Source organism: Gekko japonicus, unplaced genomic scaffold (genome assembly GCF_001447785.1).
Source record: "Gekko japonicus isolate JY-2015 unplaced genomic scaffold, Gekko_japonicus_V1.1 scaffold447, whole genome shotgun sequence".
Taxonomy (NCBI): domain Eukaryota; kingdom Metazoa; phylum Chordata; class Lepidosauria; order Squamata; family Gekkonidae; genus Gekko; species Gekko japonicus.
In genome coordinates, this window is record NW_015166435.1 from 607207 (window position 1) to 625836 (window position 18630).

General features: G+C 42.7%; 1 protein-coding gene across 1 annotated transcript in view; it reads left to right on the forward strand.

Moving 5' to 3' along the window:
- The window catches only part of LOC107111006 (neurexin-1), a 736478-nt gene that overhangs the window by 463311 nt on the left and 254537 nt on the right, over positions 1 to 18630 (forward strand). Inside the window, exon 5 of the mRNA XM_015411887.1 lies at positions 14011 to 14312. Within this exon, the coding sequence (XP_015267373.1) occupies positions 14011 to 14312 (302 nt within the window). The remainder of the gene's footprint in view (positions 1 to 14010; positions 14313 to 18630) is intronic.

An 18630-nucleotide genomic window follows, 5' to 3' on the forward strand; every position in this document is an offset into this window, starting at 1 on the left:
TACCCTGAGGTTTTCGTTTCTGTATTTACATGTAAGTTAATGTTATCCAGCATTAGAGTTAATGTTATCCAACTTTAGAGTTCTTCTCTCCAGTTATTGGCTTTCCATTTACGTCTCGCTCCCCCACAGGATTTAGTTTAAAGCTCCTCTTATTAGGTTTGCAAAGCTGTTTCCAAACACATTTTTCCTACCCTCGTGAGGTGCAAACCTTCTCCCAATAGAGGAGCTTCATCTCCAAAGCATAAGCCATGGTCCAAAAATCCAAACCTTTCCAATCATTGATCTGTTGTATTCTTCTTTCCCTTCCTAAGCCATGGCCTTCGACAGGAAGAACTGACGAGAATACAACCTGCGCTCCCAATTCCTTCACCTTTTTACCCAGAGCCACATAGTCTCTTTTAATACATTCTGAGCTGTGCCAGGCAGTATCATTTGTTTCCACATGGATGAGCAAGAAGGGATAATAATCCATGGGCTTGATGAGTCTTCCTACCTTTTCTGTCACATCCTGGATGCATGCACCTGGTAGACAGCATACTTCTCGAGACAACAAGTCTGGTTGGCACACTTTAGCTTCTACCCCTCTCAGTAGGGAATCCCCAGTTACCAACACATGCATTTCCCTATATTGGGGAAGAGAGACTTGAGTCCTCTTATCCACTAGGGTCTGAGAAATTTTCTTCAAGCTTTGTGGAGGCTGGGGGCAGAGGCCTTGTTTCAGTGGTTCAGAATCGATATCTGCGAGGAGATCCAGGAACCAATTGCTTACTAACAGAGGCTCAGAATGTCTCTTGATCTTCCTGCTCCTGTTGGTTATATTCTTCCATGTGCCCTTCTCCTGAGTCGGATGCTCCTCCAGTTGCGGAGATACCTTTCCCTCCTCCTCCTGTTGCCCTCTCAGGAGTGCTTCATGTGTTCTGTCCATAAACTCTTCACTTTCCCTTATAAACTGGAATGTGGACAAGCGTGCCTCATGTCCCTGTATCTTCTCCTTCAGTACAGCTACCAACTTACACTTGCTGCAAGTATAATGCTGTTACTCTCAGGTAAGAATACGAACATGCCACAGACTTTGCACGTCACTGCCTCAGCTCCCTCACCAGCCATGCTGTCGCAATCCTTTTCTAAATTAGTTTAACTGTCACTTCTTTGATAACTTCTCTGCCAAATTTCCTCTCAAGACTACTTGTGAAGGGTTTGCAGAAGCAAAAACTAGCTTAACAAATATAGAGTGTAAGAGCTACTCAGCCTTCTATGGAGCCCCCAGGCCAGACCCACAGGCTAAGAGTCCTTGTACTCACGCCAAAGGCTCCTGCCTCTGGCAAAAAGGAGCCTAATGTAATTAAGGCTCACCCAGCAGAGGGCGGGGCCAGCAGTCAACCCCAGGCAAAAATACAAAAAGCTGCAATCAGTTACAGCCAGGCAAAAGAAACAAACAGAAACCACACTCCCTGAAACAAGCACCACTCTTCAACAGGTTATACACACCCACGCACCTTCAAACACTATCCTCCCACACAGTAACCTCACTTACTCCTCCTCAGCAGTTAGGGAAAGGCACATAATAAAACACTCACCACTCCAGCAGCAGCAGCTCCCTCTCCTGCCCCTACTCAGAGCCCAGCTGGCTGTGGTTCCTGCCTTGTCTCTGGGCAGTCTTGTTTTCCTGCTTTCATGTTTAGCGTAGGCCACCAGCTGTACTAATGGATATAATTATTAATTATTTGGTGTAAAACCCAAGAGCCATTCCAGTGCACACTACAGTTTATCAGCAGATCACCATGCCTGTTTGTACTTTTGTCTCTGGTCTGCAGACCTCAGGATCAAACAAGAGTACAGCATAGAAAAGACAGGAGGAAGTGCAAACCCATGGCTATCCCCATGCTCTAGGAGTGCTGCATACATTTATTGCTTGCGCAGGTTGTGGTAACTGTGCTAGAGGTCAACTACTCATAATAAACCAAACAGAAAGTCAACAACTTTCACATAACATGACACTTTAATACCTACAGACAGCCATGGGGTGTCATATTATGAATCCATAGGTGGTGTGAAAATTTGCCCTTAACCATGTTGGATGGAGGAATTAATTGTGCTGATAGTGACAAGCACACTCTTGTTTGCAAGATAAACTTAGCTTTTGAAGCTTTCATCAGAGCTAAGGAAGGCCAAGAGCTGGCAGGACATTTGCCTGTATATCATTACTAAGCAAAAATATAATTATTCACAGATGCCATCCACAGATGCTTCAGCCCTCCATTGCCAAGTCCTGCAGTTCTCCACAAATAGAACCTGCAGAAGCGATGAGAAAGACTCTGAGATCTAATAAAACACTCATTCCAGGAGCTGTCAAGTAAAGCAATGTGACCTTGCAGGTTGCAAACTTTGACATATATAATTTAGATAAAACTTTTCCTCTGTAAAACAGCCACAGATATCTTCTGCTCCTTATATAAAAACATGTTTGAGGGTGCTTTATGGGATTTGCTAATCCTGCGGTTGAGATCCATGACGTCACTCTCAACTATATATATGGTACTTAAAATGGCAATTGAAAAGCAGAAGTGGTCATATATTTGTTTAGCTCTTCAGGATGGGAAGAGCACTGGGCTTCATTTTCGCCTGATTCCGTAGAAGTCTCAAAATTCTCAATAAAATTATAAAATGTATCCACAATAATATAGGATCTTTGTGTCACATGCATAGCAAGCTTACTACTTCAATATGTTCTGTCTCCGAACTACACTGGTAATGAAATGGAAATTTGCATGGGGTGGGTCACTTATTTGGAAGACAACCATGGCACCATTCAAGAAAGTGCAGAATGGGTATGGGAACTTCTCCACGGGATACATGTGCACATGAGCCTGCCTTACACTGAATCAGTCTGTGGGTCTCTCATTGTCAGTACAGTCTATTTAGACTGGCAGTGGCTCTCCAGCATCTCAGGCAGAGGTTTTTCACATCGTGTACTACCTGATTCTCTGAACTGGAGAGGCCAGGGATTGAATTTGGGACCTTCTGCATGCCAAGCAGATTACCACTGGCCACAGCCCCTTCCCAATCTTGACAAAACCCTCCAGAGATATTGTCAGGTATTGCCTACACCATTTCTAAGCTATGTGCATGGTAATAAGACAAACATACTTGCTTTGAAAGCCAGTTGGCTTGTGCATCTATAATATAGACTTAGGCTGCTTGGCACAATCTGGCTGCACCTCTATTTGTGGCGGTTTAAATAGTTGCAGGAAGTTTTTATAAGACATACCACCCTGAACTGGCTTCACTGTGTGCTTGCCCCATGGTCCATCATTCAGATTGTTGTGGCATTCTTCCCCCCCCCCTTTTTTTCTTTCACCCATGCACATAAGCGTGTATCCAAACCTCTGGCTCTCCCCCCCCCCCTCCACAATCTCTCTGCCAAGTACTCTGGCCTCTCTCAGCCTCCTTCCCTTTGTCTCTCTTTCATGGAATACATGGGGAGTAAAGTGCAGATTTACATAAGAGTAGTCCCATTGACCTCAGTTCATTTACCCTTGTGTCAATCATGGGATGCTCTCACACTCTGATACAGAAACAGGAGAGAGGGGTTTGGGGGAGGATTTGTTGCTCAAAAACAACTCCCCTGGGGAATCCCAGTCCAGAATGACTACTTGGCCATGGTGACTGACAATGCCAGGGGCAATTGTGAGCTTGTGCGCACATAGCTACCTGATCAAAAAAACAAACTGATGGAGGCAGAAACGGAAGGGAAGGTTCAGACTTCCCAAACGGCTTGACTTCACAACAGGGGGTTTCAGACATTGGGAAATGTGGAGTGGATGCACTGGCATCCCTTAATACTGGACTTTCCCCGGTCTCGGATTACTCCGCTGCCAAAGCAGGGCAACATGGGGTGCTGACGACTGGGGCATGGAAGGCAGATGTTGTTGTTTGATCATGCTCTTTAAATCTGCAAAGGTAATGCTACTATATTGCAACAAATTGCTCGTGTGACCACAGCTTTATACTAGTTTTATAACACTTTAAAAAGTCATAGAGTCCCACAAAGAAGTCATAGCAGAAATGTAAGTGCCTTGCTGAACTGCTGTTCCCAAATGACGTTTAAAATCGTTTGTACCTTCAGGTTGTAACCACCTGACATTTAAATGGCCCTTTGGTAATGTTATAAGGTATTTTGAGCAAGGAAGTTTAAAATGTCTTTCCCACCCCCCCAGTGACTTCAAGCTGCTCCCTAAAACAATGTTCCACACCTTAAACTACCCAAACTCCGTGTAGCTGCCCTGGCCAAGTGAAAGTCTATCCCTGAATCCAGACCTCAGCTCAACCCACTGACTCCGTCTTGTTGAAAGATGACCCATGAAAATCCACCCTTAGGCTGCAGTCACTTGTAAGTTTTAGGACGTAACTGGTTGTGATAAGGATATTTCCTTAGCTGTCAAATTTTGCACCACGTTTCTAATATTATACTTATGTGGTACAAGCACTTGTGGGCCACCAAAGCAAACTGCACTCCTCTAATGTTCTTTCCTCACAACCCTACCCCCCCCCCCACAGTCCCACTGTTTTCCAAACGGAGAAAAAAATCAGAAGGCCATTCATAGTTTCTGGGCAGCATTTGACTCATTGGGTCACAAGCTGTGTAGACTTGGCAGAGGAACAAACAGATGGGGCATGATTTTAAGCCGGAAAACACCTGAAATGGACAATTGAACAATTTCCCCTATCATACCTGTCCCTCAGTCCCTGGAGGTCTGCTTTTGATTTTTAAAAAGATGAGGAAAAGACAGATGCAACTGTTTGACACAGCTAGTTTTGACCTCAGGATTCTTACTTTGTTGGCACAAAACAGGCAGACTAATGTTGTTGTTGTTATTGTTGTTTTTAAAAGAAAGGAGAAAGAAAGAGGGGTTAGACTAACCTTTGTTTTTGGAATCTGAGTTCCCCAGCTAACAGCAGCTGTGCCATTCTTTCAAAGGAAGGCATGTCTGCCAGAGAACTTCTCCCCAGAGCCTCTCTCGCTATTTGAAAATTTTAAGGCTGTTCAACATTTTTCTCTGTTGACTTTTGTAACTCATATTCTTTGGTTTGGATATCATATTTTGGGGAGGGAGGATTCCTCTTTTTGTATTTTTCTTTGTAAAGCTCTTCTTTCTAAGCTTTATCATTTCACCGGTTGCTTTTAAAGAAAAGAAAACCCATATGTTTTGAGGAAAGGAAGCAAGACAGGCCTTTAATGATACTGGAACAGATGTGGAATTCTATTGTACTTTGTTATATGCTGACAGAGGAATAAAACCAGCAGTAGCAGAAGTGGTATATCATCAAAAACAAGCAAACAGTAAATTTAAAAATTGTAGCATAGTAGTCCAGGTTTTGTTCAAAATTTCACGTAAATAACCTTTCTCATTGGTAGAAGCAGCAAACTGAGATTTTTGAAAATCTGCAGCTCCTTATAAGTATAGGGATGCCGGTCCCCAGGTGATGGCGGGGGCTTCCCCGATTTCAGGGGCTCCTGCCAACCAGCAGGCTGGTAGGGGAAGCCATGCCCCCAAGCCCTGCCCCCCAACAGCGGCCACCCATAGCCACCCCTTTCCCTTCCTCCTGCCAGATTTAAAGGGCCCTCCAGTTGATCAGCAGGCACACATGGCCCGCCAATCAGCCGGAGGGCCCTTTAAATCTTGCAGGAGGGGAGGGAGAGGGGTGACCACCAGCCACATGCCTGCACTCTAAGAGGCAGATTTGCCACTTGGGATTAAGGCATGTGGGCCCCCACTCTCCAAAAACATTTAAAGGGACCCTTTAAATGCTTTTGGAGAGGGGAGCAGGTGCCTGAATTCCAAGTTGCGAATTTGCTGCTTGGGATTCAGGAGCATCCCCAAAGTGATGACGTCTGACATCATCACATTGGGGACATCCCCACTCCCTCCAGGAACATCTCCCAAAGTCCCCCGCAGGGTGAGGCAGGACCTGGCAACCCCATATAAGTACCACTCGTCTTACTGAAATTCCTTTCAATTTGCATGCCTCAGTATAGGATTGCCAATATTGGGATTAATCCTGGATTTTCTTCCTTCCTTTAACAGTTTTTTTTTCCTGAGCAGCAGTTTGCAAGTGATAATGTTAATCTCCCTGTCACTTGCTAAATTCTGCATATCAGTCTGTGATTAAGGTCACAGAAGCAGGTTTTTCTGGTCAGTTGGCAACCCTACCTCATCAGAAGCACCCACATTTGCCTCGACATTTGCTTTTGGTGACAGCCAAGGAGTATGTGAACCTTCTGAGAAATTAAATTTAATAACCTGAATCTTTTTTCACTTCCACTGAAATTCTGACAGGTATATGTTGGTCAGTGGGCATACAGGTTTTTTGGCCGGAAGAACCCAGTCAGACTCAGACAGAGAGTAGGGAGCGAAAAGATCCAACTTCCCTCTTTCCGTAGCTAAACTTCCAGGCACTAGAGTGTGCTTTGACATAATCCTCCTTTGTGCCACGAAAGGAGATGTTATGACGAAAAGATGGAGAGATCTGCAGGGCAAGGCCTTGTTATTATACTTGCAGCAGGGTCAGCAAGAGGGTTTCTGCTGCTCCAGCCAAAATAATGTTTTTGCCTCCATTTCCCTTCTTGCTTGTTGTATGCTGAGCAGCATAACAATGGGCCATTAAATGATTTTTTTAAAAATGACTGAGATACTCTGTTCTTATTTTAACTTTTAATGTCAGTCACTTCTGTCCTTTCTCCCCTTTACAAATATGTCCATGTCCCAGGCAGACAATGGAGATCACAAGGGATATCGGCTCATCTGACAAGCTGCTAAGCAGTTTCTGTGCAGCTCCCTCAAAAGCAGTGGTGGTCTCTCTCTCTCTCTCCCCCCCAAGACCTTTACATAGCTGAGGCTGGCACACTGTGTATTTTGGCACCCCAGAAGATTGCTTAGTTTAGCCTGTCCTTGCTCTGCAGAACTGAGGATCCTAGACACACTAGTGTATCCACATTGCCCACGCAGGGTTTGAGCATCAGCACACTCTCCCAAATTAGGATATTCATCTGTTTTACCTCATTGTGATCTTGGGAGAGGTCAGCAGTGAGATTCAAAGGCCCCTTTGGCGGTTGCTCTGGCAGCAGAGGTGATTGGTGAACGAGGACTGATATGGTTTCTCTCGGGGAACCAGGATGAGGGGGGGGTATCAAAAGCCTAGCTCATTGAAAGGAACGTAGAGGATTCATTTTGCTTGATGAGTGAAGTTTAAGATGAAATAGGAAGCTCGGTGCCATTTGCCAGCTGGCCCACAATTGCTCATTTAACAACTGTCTTAGCTCGAGATGTGACTTGAAATTACTATGTTAAATACACAGCTGGGAGGTTTTTGATAGGCAGTTTTTACATCCAGTGTAGACTGGAGGTTTCTCCATATGTCTTCTGATTATCAGCAAACATCTTGTTGCCAGTCACTGAATGAAAGGGAGTGGACTGTTTGGAAATTTTGTGGTGGTTAAATTCGGAGTTGCCATCACAACCAGAGATAGGGGATCATTACAGCAACTGAGCAGTCAAGAGAGGTTTGGATTATTGATGTTAAAGAAGGGATGCTGGGGAAGCAAATAATTAAAAGTAACACCAAAGTAGGGAGTCCTTGGTCTCCAGATACAACTAAGCACAGTAAGGCAATGACAGAGAATTGCAAAGCTCATTGTGGCAGCTGGAAGGTGCTATTAGATTGAAACAGGATTTACATACCTAGCAATTGAACCAGGATCCACAATGCTTTATGGTGGCTGAGGCCTATCCTAGACTGTGACTACTCAGTCCTCAAAGTCTTGTTTAAGTGCAGGAGGGCTCTGCAGCATCAGCCCAGGTGAGTATGGGTAGCATGAAGCTTCAGGATTGGCCAGGCCTTCTCTAAATAATATATTATCTCTTTCCCTGGCCATCAGGGCAGCGTGCTCTGCCTTCTGTATCTCAAGCCCCATCTTTCTGTCTCTGATTTCAGGGACCCAGACCTAAACACTGAAGTTTCCAGGTCTGAATTTGGTGCAATATCTTTAGCCCTTCCTTGCCTCTTCTTTATTCTTACATTTAAAAAATTACAGGTGTTAACTGTGCATTCACTTGCTTTTAATCCATACATATACAAATCAGTCTTACATTTTCATTGGTAAGAATCACAGTCATGAAATGCTGGGACTAACAACCCTTTGGTTCAGTCTGCATCTTGCATGGGGCAATGGCACTGAAAACAAGAGCATGGAGGAGTACAGTAAGGCTAAAGTCTCCCATGAACCACCCACTGACGAACAGGGCTATAAAGCTTCATTAAGAGCAAAGAAATGCATGTGTAACTATTACTCATGACACATGACATTGCAGGACATGGTAACCTTATTTTAGAAGCGTAAAGGAATGGAAACCCGGTAGGAAATGCCAGTCATATTCTGTGAAGTGCATAATCCATTTTGGTATTGATTTGAAGAATGAATTTACAGCCAAAGAAATCTATTTGAAGATTGCCTTCTTGTGATTTTCTGATAGGCCTCTCACGAGACACATATTAAATAGATGTTTGTCAGTACTGGCTGCTTTGGTCTTTCTGGTGACAATGCCCACTACATTTCTTTTTCTTATCAAGAGCTGCAAAATTGTGAATTGAGCTTTTAATGTCCCTCAAGAAAAATGCCAGATTTGGCCTTGTATCTTTGAAAGTAGGGACTTACAGCAGGTACAAAAGATATTAACCTTCCTGAAAACTTTCCTGGATTCCTGTAGCCCTGCACTTGTTTACAACATTCTGGTTCTTTCAGACATCCTTCATGATATTTGCCACAATTTGACTTATGCCCATCACAATTGAAACTTGACATGCAAGTTGCATGGGAGTGCGAAACACTTGTGCAATGCAGATAGCTCCAAAACCACCTCTGACAGCCATATTTTGTAATAAGCACAAGGACGGCTGTGGTGGCTGGCAACCTGAGTGAAGCTGCTGCTTTTCTCATACTTATTGGATATTGCCAAGTTCACTGAAAAATATATATTTGAGTAAGAGAGGGTACACAATAACCTTAGGAAAGGATTATTCTGTCCCCAAGTGACAGATACATTATAGTTAGAGCCTAAATAAATAAATGTGCCGCTAAGTATTTCCTGAATCATGACAAACATATTTCATCCATTTATAGCAGTAGAAAAGAGCAAGAGTCCAGTAGCACCTTAAAGACTAACAAAATTTGTGACAGGGTATGAGTTTTCATGAGTATCTGAAGAAGTGAGCAGTGACTCGCAAAAGCTCATACCCTGCAACAAATGTTGTTAGTCTTTAAGGTGCTACTGGAGTCCTCTTTTTTTCTACTGCTACAGACAGATGAACATGGCTACCCATCTTGATCTTATGTTATGTGTTTTTTTCTATAATTATTTATTTATTCAATTTCCATTTCATTTATTAGCTTCATTGACCCGAGGTCTTAAGCCAAACATACAAACAGCAACTATAAAATGCATTACATATAATTACAAGATAATTTAGAACAAACATCTTTACAATAAAAGCTAGTAAACATACTCTCGAACAGTATTATCAGACCACTTTATAAACGTCAATGAATTATATAAAATTGATATTATGGAAATTAGTTTTAAAATTTTAAAGTTATATACACAAAACTACTTATAACATTTCAAAGCTGCTTTAAAAATAACACTATCGAAAGATATTTTGCCACCAAGTGAGTCGTTTCAGGGTCCTCATCTGCTAGCAGTATGGTTATCACCCAGGGTTCCATAGGGAGGTGATGTCTTTGTAAAATAGGAGTAATCCAAGAGGTTCTGGGGTCGATCCACTGGTGGAAAAATAACATAAGAAGATCTAAGGTTTCTATTGCACCTGATCCACAATCACACAATCTATTTGAGTACTGTATTGTAGCAAAACGGCCACTTAGCTCTACAGTTGGAAAAACATTCAACCTTGCAAGCGTGAAGACATATCTAGATCTAGATTTATTTATTTATTTATCACATTTATACCCCGCCCTCCCCGCAATGCAGGCTCAGGGCAGCTCACAGTCAGTACATGAAATACAGTTAAAACCACATAAAACCCTATAAAACAATTCCGTTATTAATACAATTACATAAAGAGCAAAAGATAGTTACTGAAGATGGCTTATTTCAGTGTACTCTCTAAAAATCCTTCTGCTCAAGATCTTTCTGCGCCTCAGGCTAGATGTTAAAACCAGGAGCCAGGGCTCTATAATGGTGGCGACACCCTAGCTGAACGCCTGGCAGAAGAGCTCCGTCTTGCAGGCCCTGCGGAACTGCAAAAGGTCTCGCAGGGCTCTGATCTCCGGGAGCTAGTTCTACCAGGATGGGGCCGCCACTGAGAAAGCCCTGGCCCTGGTAGTAGCAAGCCTGGCCTCTTTTGGGCCAGGGAGGGTCAATCGATATTGAGACCCCGACCAAAGTGCTCTCTGAGGTATATATGGGGAAAGGTAGTCCCATAGGTATGCTGGACCCTGGCCATATAGGGCTTTAAAGGTAAGAACTAGCAACTTGAAGCTGATTCGGTATGCTATTGGCAGCCAGTGCAGTTGCCGCAGCACAGGCTGGATGTGCTCCCACTTGGGGAGACCCATCAAAAGTCTGGCTGCAGCATTCTGCACTAGCTGCAGCTTCCAGATCTGTGACCAGGGCAACCCCATGTAGAGAGCATTACAGTAGTCTAGTCTCGAGGTGACCATAGCATGGATCACTGTTGCTAGGTCGGCACGGTCGAGGAAGGGAACCAACTGCCTGATCAGCCAAACATGGTATAAGGCCGACCTGGCAGTGGCTGCTACCTGGGCCTCCATTGTTAGGGAGGCATCTAGAAGCACTCCCAAACTCCTAACCTCCAGCGCTAGCACCAGTGGTGCCCCGTCGAAGGTCGGGAGTGGGAACCCCACCCCCAAACCGCCCTGTCTCAAGCACAGGACCTTTGTCTTTGTTGGGTTCAGTTTCAGCCGGCTCAGCCTAAGCCAACCAGCCACGGCTTGCAATGCCCGGTCCAGGTCTTCCAGTCTGGAGTTGGACCGGCTGCCTGACATGAGATAGAGCTGGGTGTCTTCAGCGTACTGGTGACATCCCAGCCCATGCCTCTGGGCAAGGGGGCGCATATAGAATGTTTTAAAACTGATGTGCTGTTTCACACAACAGCTCAATCAGTACATCTGTAATGCATGCATCTTGTCCATATGACACAACCAACCCTTTAAAAATGAATGAATGTAACCTTATGAATGTAACCACCTGAAATACAGATGTATGTATATTGCATCAGATCACATGACAAATTCTTTACACATTAGGGGAATATGCACACAAACCAGAGTTGTTCCTGTGTCCCCTCATGTTTGGAACATATACTGAGAGCACTGGCTCTCTTATAAGGATGTTTAATACCTTTGGGGGGAAATAACTGTTCTTGTGCTGAAATTCATTGAAATGCAGTTTTCACACAATCTAGTGTCAAATTCTTTGGCTTTTCCAGTGATTTTTTTCTTGTGAATGTTATTATGAAATCTGTTTCCTGGATTCTTCTCCCTTTTCATAATATGGTGAAGTCCCATGCAGATGCCTGCCTACCATTTCAAGATCTGCATCCACATAGAGGTTTTCACATTAACCTGTATAGCCAGTGCATCAAAGCTGATATATTGGTGTTTGCAGTTGAAACACCTGGAGGCTGGTACTTGAAACAGTTTATTGGGCCTATTTAGTTGTTACAACAGAACTAATGAGGACTTATAGTGGAATAATGACCAAAAAAAATCTTTAAAATAAGGACTGAAAAGACAAAGATTTTTTAAAAAAAAAAAAGATGAGAATTTATTATAGAGAAAATTCTAGAATATTTGCACCACAATTTATTTCCAGTCATGCTGGAGAAGGACAGAAAGTGAGGTGCTTTGGTTTGCATCTACAGCTTCCCCTGCAGCTGATTAAGCTGGCTGCAAGAAAATGTTGAGCTGATTTGAGTGGTCATTTTGGTGAGGATAAAATAAACATTAGTCAATGGTTGTTTCCCCCCAATGTCCTTAAATGGTGAAACCATGTTATGAAAACCGCTTTTGATTGAATGACATTTGCTACTGTTCTGGGTATCCTTTAAATAATAATCACTATATTTTCAATGGTCAGTTTTGGAAAGGATGTCACCTTATTGTTTAAGTCCATTTGGGTAGGCAGTTGGCAAACTCATCATGCTGTGACAGTTTGATCACTTTCAGATTATCAGCCAATAGTGGCAATTATGTGTGAATTCACACAGAGCAGCACAGTTGTTCAAATATAGCCCCTTATCCCAAAGCAAGTTTCTGTTATTCACTTCCTTCCATGCTACCCATTACTCTGCTATTTGTCTCCTCTCTTTCTTGCATGGTACTCTTGATATGTGTTTCTTTATCTTTGTTTTCTTCTCTTTCTGTTGAAATTTTAAAAGCTCATTGGGTCTTAGATCTGCATTGTATTGCTCATTGTTCTCTGTAAATTGTCACATAAATTGATTGAAATAATATTAAAAATAATACTTGGAAGAACTGCATTTGGGAATGATTCAAGCAGAAATACATGTCCTTTTTATTATGTCTGTGTGTGTGTGTGTGTGTGTGTGAAAGCAGTCTCTTACTATAAGAAGCCTGCTTTGTAATGAACTTCTGAATCTGAGAATTTCGGGGAGATTGAGAACAGATAGTGGGCACCACAGTAGAGTGGAGTGAGCAATCACGAAATGTTGAGAGTTTCAACAAACCATTAAGAGACTCTAAGCCAATGGTCCTCCTATGATGGAAGCAGCTATTTTCAAATGCAGCTATTTCCTAAAGAGAGAATAAATTGGAGAAAATGATTGGCTCTCTGCTTTGGGGGAGAGATGCTTTGGGTAAGATGCAAGTGAGCACCAGGAAACACATCAGCAGGCACTATGACACTCACAGCATCATGTTGGAGATTACTGTGGTAACACTTTACACTTCCAAAAAAGGAGATGAGAGTCTCTGTATAAAGAAGATCAGGAATAAGCCAATCTAAGGAGATAATTTGCCTATCAGCAAGATGTATGACTGGAGACAGCTCAAACTAACAATATTTTATTTTTAAAATTATTTAATTGGCATGCAGTGAGATTCACCAATGGGCAATACTTGATTGTTGATATGCATTGGTAATTACTAGCTCATGTTTAGTATTTGTATTTGATATCTGCCAGCTCATGAGATTTCATAATTAATTCCAGCTGATATCAAAATGATTAAGAAATTACATCTAAATCCCTTGAATTTTGAGGTCAAATAAATCATTCAATATTTTAATTTCAAAATTTACATTTCATAATAAAAATCTGAAATGTCACAAATCAGATTTGAATTTTTAAATTCTATTTTATTTTGGCTCCACGTTAAAGGAAACATGCATTGAAACTGAGCACAAGTCTTATTCCTCCCAGTGCTGATGTTTTATGCACAACTTTGGGGCAACTCTTTAAAGTTTTTATTATTTGATGACATAAGATAGCATCAACCCACATTGACTGGAACATACAGTGCAGCAATTCTATAATTTTATTGGTGTGCTCTGACTTAATTACCATTACAATATCCTTCTTAGTTGTATGTTTGATGTGTTTCCCCGGATGCTCCCCCAAATTCAAAAACTTTACAAAAAGATCCTCATAATTTTGAATCAGATATTATACAAGCTGTTTTCTTCCTAGTTTTCACTGAAGTACATTTGGAGTAGGTGTCCATTGGATTGCAGCATTCATTAAATATTATAGAAGTCTATCTTTGGTGTTTATTTACTAACATTTCATTTAAAAAACATAGTGATGGTGCTTATGACAAGGAAGAAAAATGTAATTAATTCTGTTTTGATTTTTTGTGGATAATTTTTGTAAATAATTCTGTTTTAAGTTCCACTGATTCAGAGCTTTCTCCCCCCCCCCTCTGTATTTCTCTTTCTCCTCTTATTTATATAGGCAAAGAAGAATACATTGCAACATTCAAAGGATCAGAGTATTTCTGCTACGACTTGTCCCAGAATCCTATCCAGAGCAGCAGTGACGAAATAACTCTTTCCTTTAAAACTCTTCAGAGGAATGGACTAATGCTTCACACTGGAAAATCAGCTGATTATGTCAACCTTGCCCTGAAAAATGGAGCTGTCTCCTTGGTTATTAATTTGGGCTCAGGGGCCTTTGAAGCACTGGTGGAACCTGTGAATGGGAAATTTAATGACAATGCCTGGCATGATGTCAAAGTAACCAGGAATCTGCGTCAGGTAACAGTACAATGGATACAGCAATAACTGACTTTGCTTCCGCCACAGCTAAGTGTTTGGTGATCTTGGAATTAGAACAACATGTCATTGAGTGTTTAGCAGACCTCTGAAATGTAGTGTTCTACATGTTACCAGGAGATGGATCGTTCCAACCGCTCATGAGCACTGGCACACCTAGAAAGCTGGTGTGGTTCAGGGTTGCTTTGAACTGCCTGATGACAGTAATCATAGTGACCAAGTATCTGGGCAGTCTTTACTTATAGAACTGTTCGTAGGATGCGTTTTCCTGTTGCTGAAACACAGATGCTGCTTTTATAATCTCTTGGAATCCATGATTTTACTTGAATAAATCCTAGATGAAAAATAATAATGATAATAAATAAGGAATTGTTTATAATATCTAATAACAAAAGTATAGACATAAAATATCCATCCCACAACCACAGACAAACTACATTTGTAGGAGCAGAGTGACCTAGGACCTTCTCTGGCCCCTGGGGAGGTATGGACTGCAGCATGACAGTCAATAATTTCAACAGGGCCCCCCAACATTCTGTCCTTCACCCTAGGACCCCATCCTGCAATGTACTGATGTTGGGGCAGTCTAGGTTCACCATTGTTTTCCTTGGCCCATGACCCAGGTCCACTGTATCACTATAGAGGTTGAAAGACACAGAGGACAGGAACCATGCCAAAAGATAGCAGCCAGATATCTCCATTTTCTGCGGCTCTTGATCCTTGTTCCCATCCTCTGATTCCACAAGTGCTTGGTAATGTCAAAGAAAACATAGGGACATCTGATAATGGCTCTTCCATATAACACATAGGTTGCGTTCAGAGTGGCAGTTTGGCATGATATGGTGCCACCCCTAATTGAACTGGTTTAAAGTGTTGAGGGGCATATCAGCTACACAGCACATCCTTCTGCAGGTTACACATGGAGACATCCCATGGTCAAGCATCCACATTATTGCAGTGCCTCAGCCACTGAGCACATTGCAAAAAAGTTCAAAATTCATATGTGTGCATAAGTGTGCATGTTCTGCATGTGCGCATATGTGCTTGTGTGCATGCACACGCATGCACATATAGGCAATTAAAAAAAAACCTCCCTAGTGGCAGAAGGGATCTGCAGGTTCAGACTGCCAAATCTGTTCTGCGTGCGCTCCCCTGTGTTAAGGCATCCGGCCATGTGCAATGAATGCGCGGGGAAACAGAAACGCCACTTTGAAGGTGGTGGCTTTTTAACCCAGCTCCAAGTCATCCTCTGACAGGGTGAGTATGCCCGGGGAACGCCTGACAGATGTGGCTGTGTGACCGGGCCCATTTAATCCATTTGTGAAATGTGCCTATATCGGGCCAAACTGCCAGTCTGAATGCAACCATAGTTTGATTCCTGTTGTTACCTTGCCCACTGGTTAGTTGGGATTCATACACTGGAATCCTAAGAACACTTCCCTGGGAGCAGTTTCAGAGGGTAGCCATGGTAGTATGCCAGTACAACAGCTAGATTCATGTGTAGCAGCACCTTGAAAACCAACAAGATTTTTAGGGTATGATATTTCATGAGTCAAAGAATCTAACAAAGGGATATCTGATGAAGGAAGCTTTGACTCTACAAAGCCTATACCATGGGAAATCATGTGGTCTCTAGGGTGCTACTGGACTTGAATCTAGCTGTTTCCAGGGAGCAAGCGCCACTGAGTGGAGTTGAGTAGGCTTCTGAGTATACCTGCTTAAAGCAATCCCAAACAGGTCTACTCAACCTGCAAATAGTGTTTTATGTCTTAAGACTGAAATCATTAATGGAGTTTCCCTACTGAACTCAATGACAATTATTAGTTCATAAGTAATGCAAGTTTGTTCCAGTATTTGAAAGTATTTTTTAATGTATTTGATTTAATTTTGGGAGAGTTTTGTATTTAAAAATCTCAATGATTATTTAGTTATTTCTTCTATGTTCGCTACAAACGTTTGTTACTAGTCCAGTTTAATATCGACATGATGTGATATGAATATATCACTAAGGTTCAGATATAGCATTGTATCAGATTTGGTTGTGGGAGGGTCCCATTCACTTGGCAATGAAGCTTTTCAGCCTCACTTAAAGGTACCCCAACCTTCATGGTTTCTGCTACCTCTGTAGTTGTTTCCTGTCAAGACTCCTTGAAAAGGCTTTTGTTCAACACTGTTAAAGTATGCTAAATATGCTGTTAAAGGAACTGTGTGGCTAGCAGCTTTTACTCCGGCTTAACCAGTATGGAAGCAACCATGGAGGATGCAGCACCCGTAACACTTGTTTTGGTAGCTTCTAGCACTACAATAGTGCAAAGAGTTGTGTTTCCTTTAATAATCCTTGAAGTGTATGAAGTAAAAGGAAGCTTGCAGGGAATGAGAGACACAGACTAGGGATGGGCACAAAACAAACCACAAGCCAAAAGTCATAATAAATGTGGTCCAGGTTGTGGTTCATGAAATGTGGATCGTGCTATCACATCTCCCATGACCTGCTGCATTTTTCATGGGGGCTCATGTGGCCTGTGGATGTGGTTCATTAGACAGACATGCTGGTGCTGATCAATCAGTTGTTAAGGCAATAGGGGTGTGGACTTCTGCAGACCTTCTGCAGCCCTGAAAATGCCTATAGTGGCCCTCCAAAGCTTGATAGGCAGCTCTGGCTGCCAACCAGAGAGCTCCTATTCTGCTCTATGGAAGGAGAATGGATATACCCCCTGCTCAAATGAGCTTATTTGGCAGCAGTCTGGAGATGAGCTGTAATCCAAAGCCAATCTGCACAGAACTTGGAGGGCAGGTAGAAGGCCATCTCAGGAAGGTCTCTTGTGAGTTTGACACCTCTAACTTGCAGGGGAACCATTTGACACACTCCCCTCTTTTGCACATTGAACCCTAGAATCCCCCCCAAGCCAATCTGCACAGAACTTGATGGAGGGGCAGCCTGGGGAGCTGCGCTGTGAGTTTGGTGCCTGTAGCTTGCAGTGGAGGTGTTTGGAACACTCCCCCCTTTTCCACCTTGGACCCTAGGATCTCCCTATCCCAAAGCAAATCTGCACATAACTTGGAGGACAGGTAGAGGGGCAGCCCGGGGAGGTTCACTGTGAGTTTGATACCTCTAGCTTGCAGGGAAGGCATTTGACAAGTGCACTTTCCTGGGGGCACCTGCTTTGGGGGGATGTAACTTGCCCCCCCCTAAATCCAATCCTCACCAAACTTGGAGGGCAGGTAGAGGACAGTCAGCTGGAGACTCCCAGGGAGTTAGTGTCTCTAGCCTGCAGGTGGATGTTCTGCCACAATAAGGACTCACAAACCTTGAACTGGCTCATAAAACGGAAAGGCTTGTGAAAATTCGTAGTCTGGTGGTCGTGAGACCCCACGAGCTGCACACCTCCATGAACCTCCATTTTTCTGGGTCATGCCCATCCCTAGCACAGACTCCCAAATCTAAAATGGTGGATGACTGCTGCAAATTCCTTTCCATTGCACTATTTGAACTGCAAGACGAGGCAGTCTGAGTTATTCATGTGTCCTCTCTTCTGGAAGCCACCCTTCACAGAGTTGTTGTATGGCAAATAATTATAAAATACTCTGCATATATTGAATATTAGTATTAGAAATGGTGAAGCAATCATACCTGTACAAAATGACTTCTCCTACATTAAGTAAGTAGAACACGCTGTACTGCTAATTTCAACAGCAACAGAAATAGGAGTAAGATAGCAGATAACCCACTTTCTAGATTTGCCTTTGCTCATCCAAAACTGTTTAAAATCCAATAGAGTTTTTAAAAAATGGGATGGGAGCAAGAGTCATAGATGTACTAGAAGGTGCATGATCAGAGAGGCAGCTGAAGAAATCCATTCTACTCATTGTTATGTGTCAGGATATTTGCTTTGTTTCATTGCAGTAAACTGTGATCCTAAAGTCCATCAATATGACCGAAAGAAGTTTTGGAGTTGAGAAGGAGTCCTTGTGTGCTGAGGAAAAAAAAACTGAGTACTAGGGGATTCCTACTGATTTGCTGGGGAATGAGTTTTGGGAGGGTTGGGGGTCAGGAGAAGCAGTGGTCAGCTGATGAGCTTTAGGCATTCCAACCCCAAGAGTCATTTTGAATGTCTGTCAGAAGCATTCAGTTGGAGGAGAATGAGAGGAATGTGGTCGTATGTCTGTTTCTGTCCAGTGGAGAGCTGAAAATCAGTTCTACAGTATATCTATCTATATCGATCTCTATATAAATATAATTGCAGGCAAAAGACAACTCCTGTTACCTCTGTGGAGGCATATCTGTTAGTCTGCTTTTTAT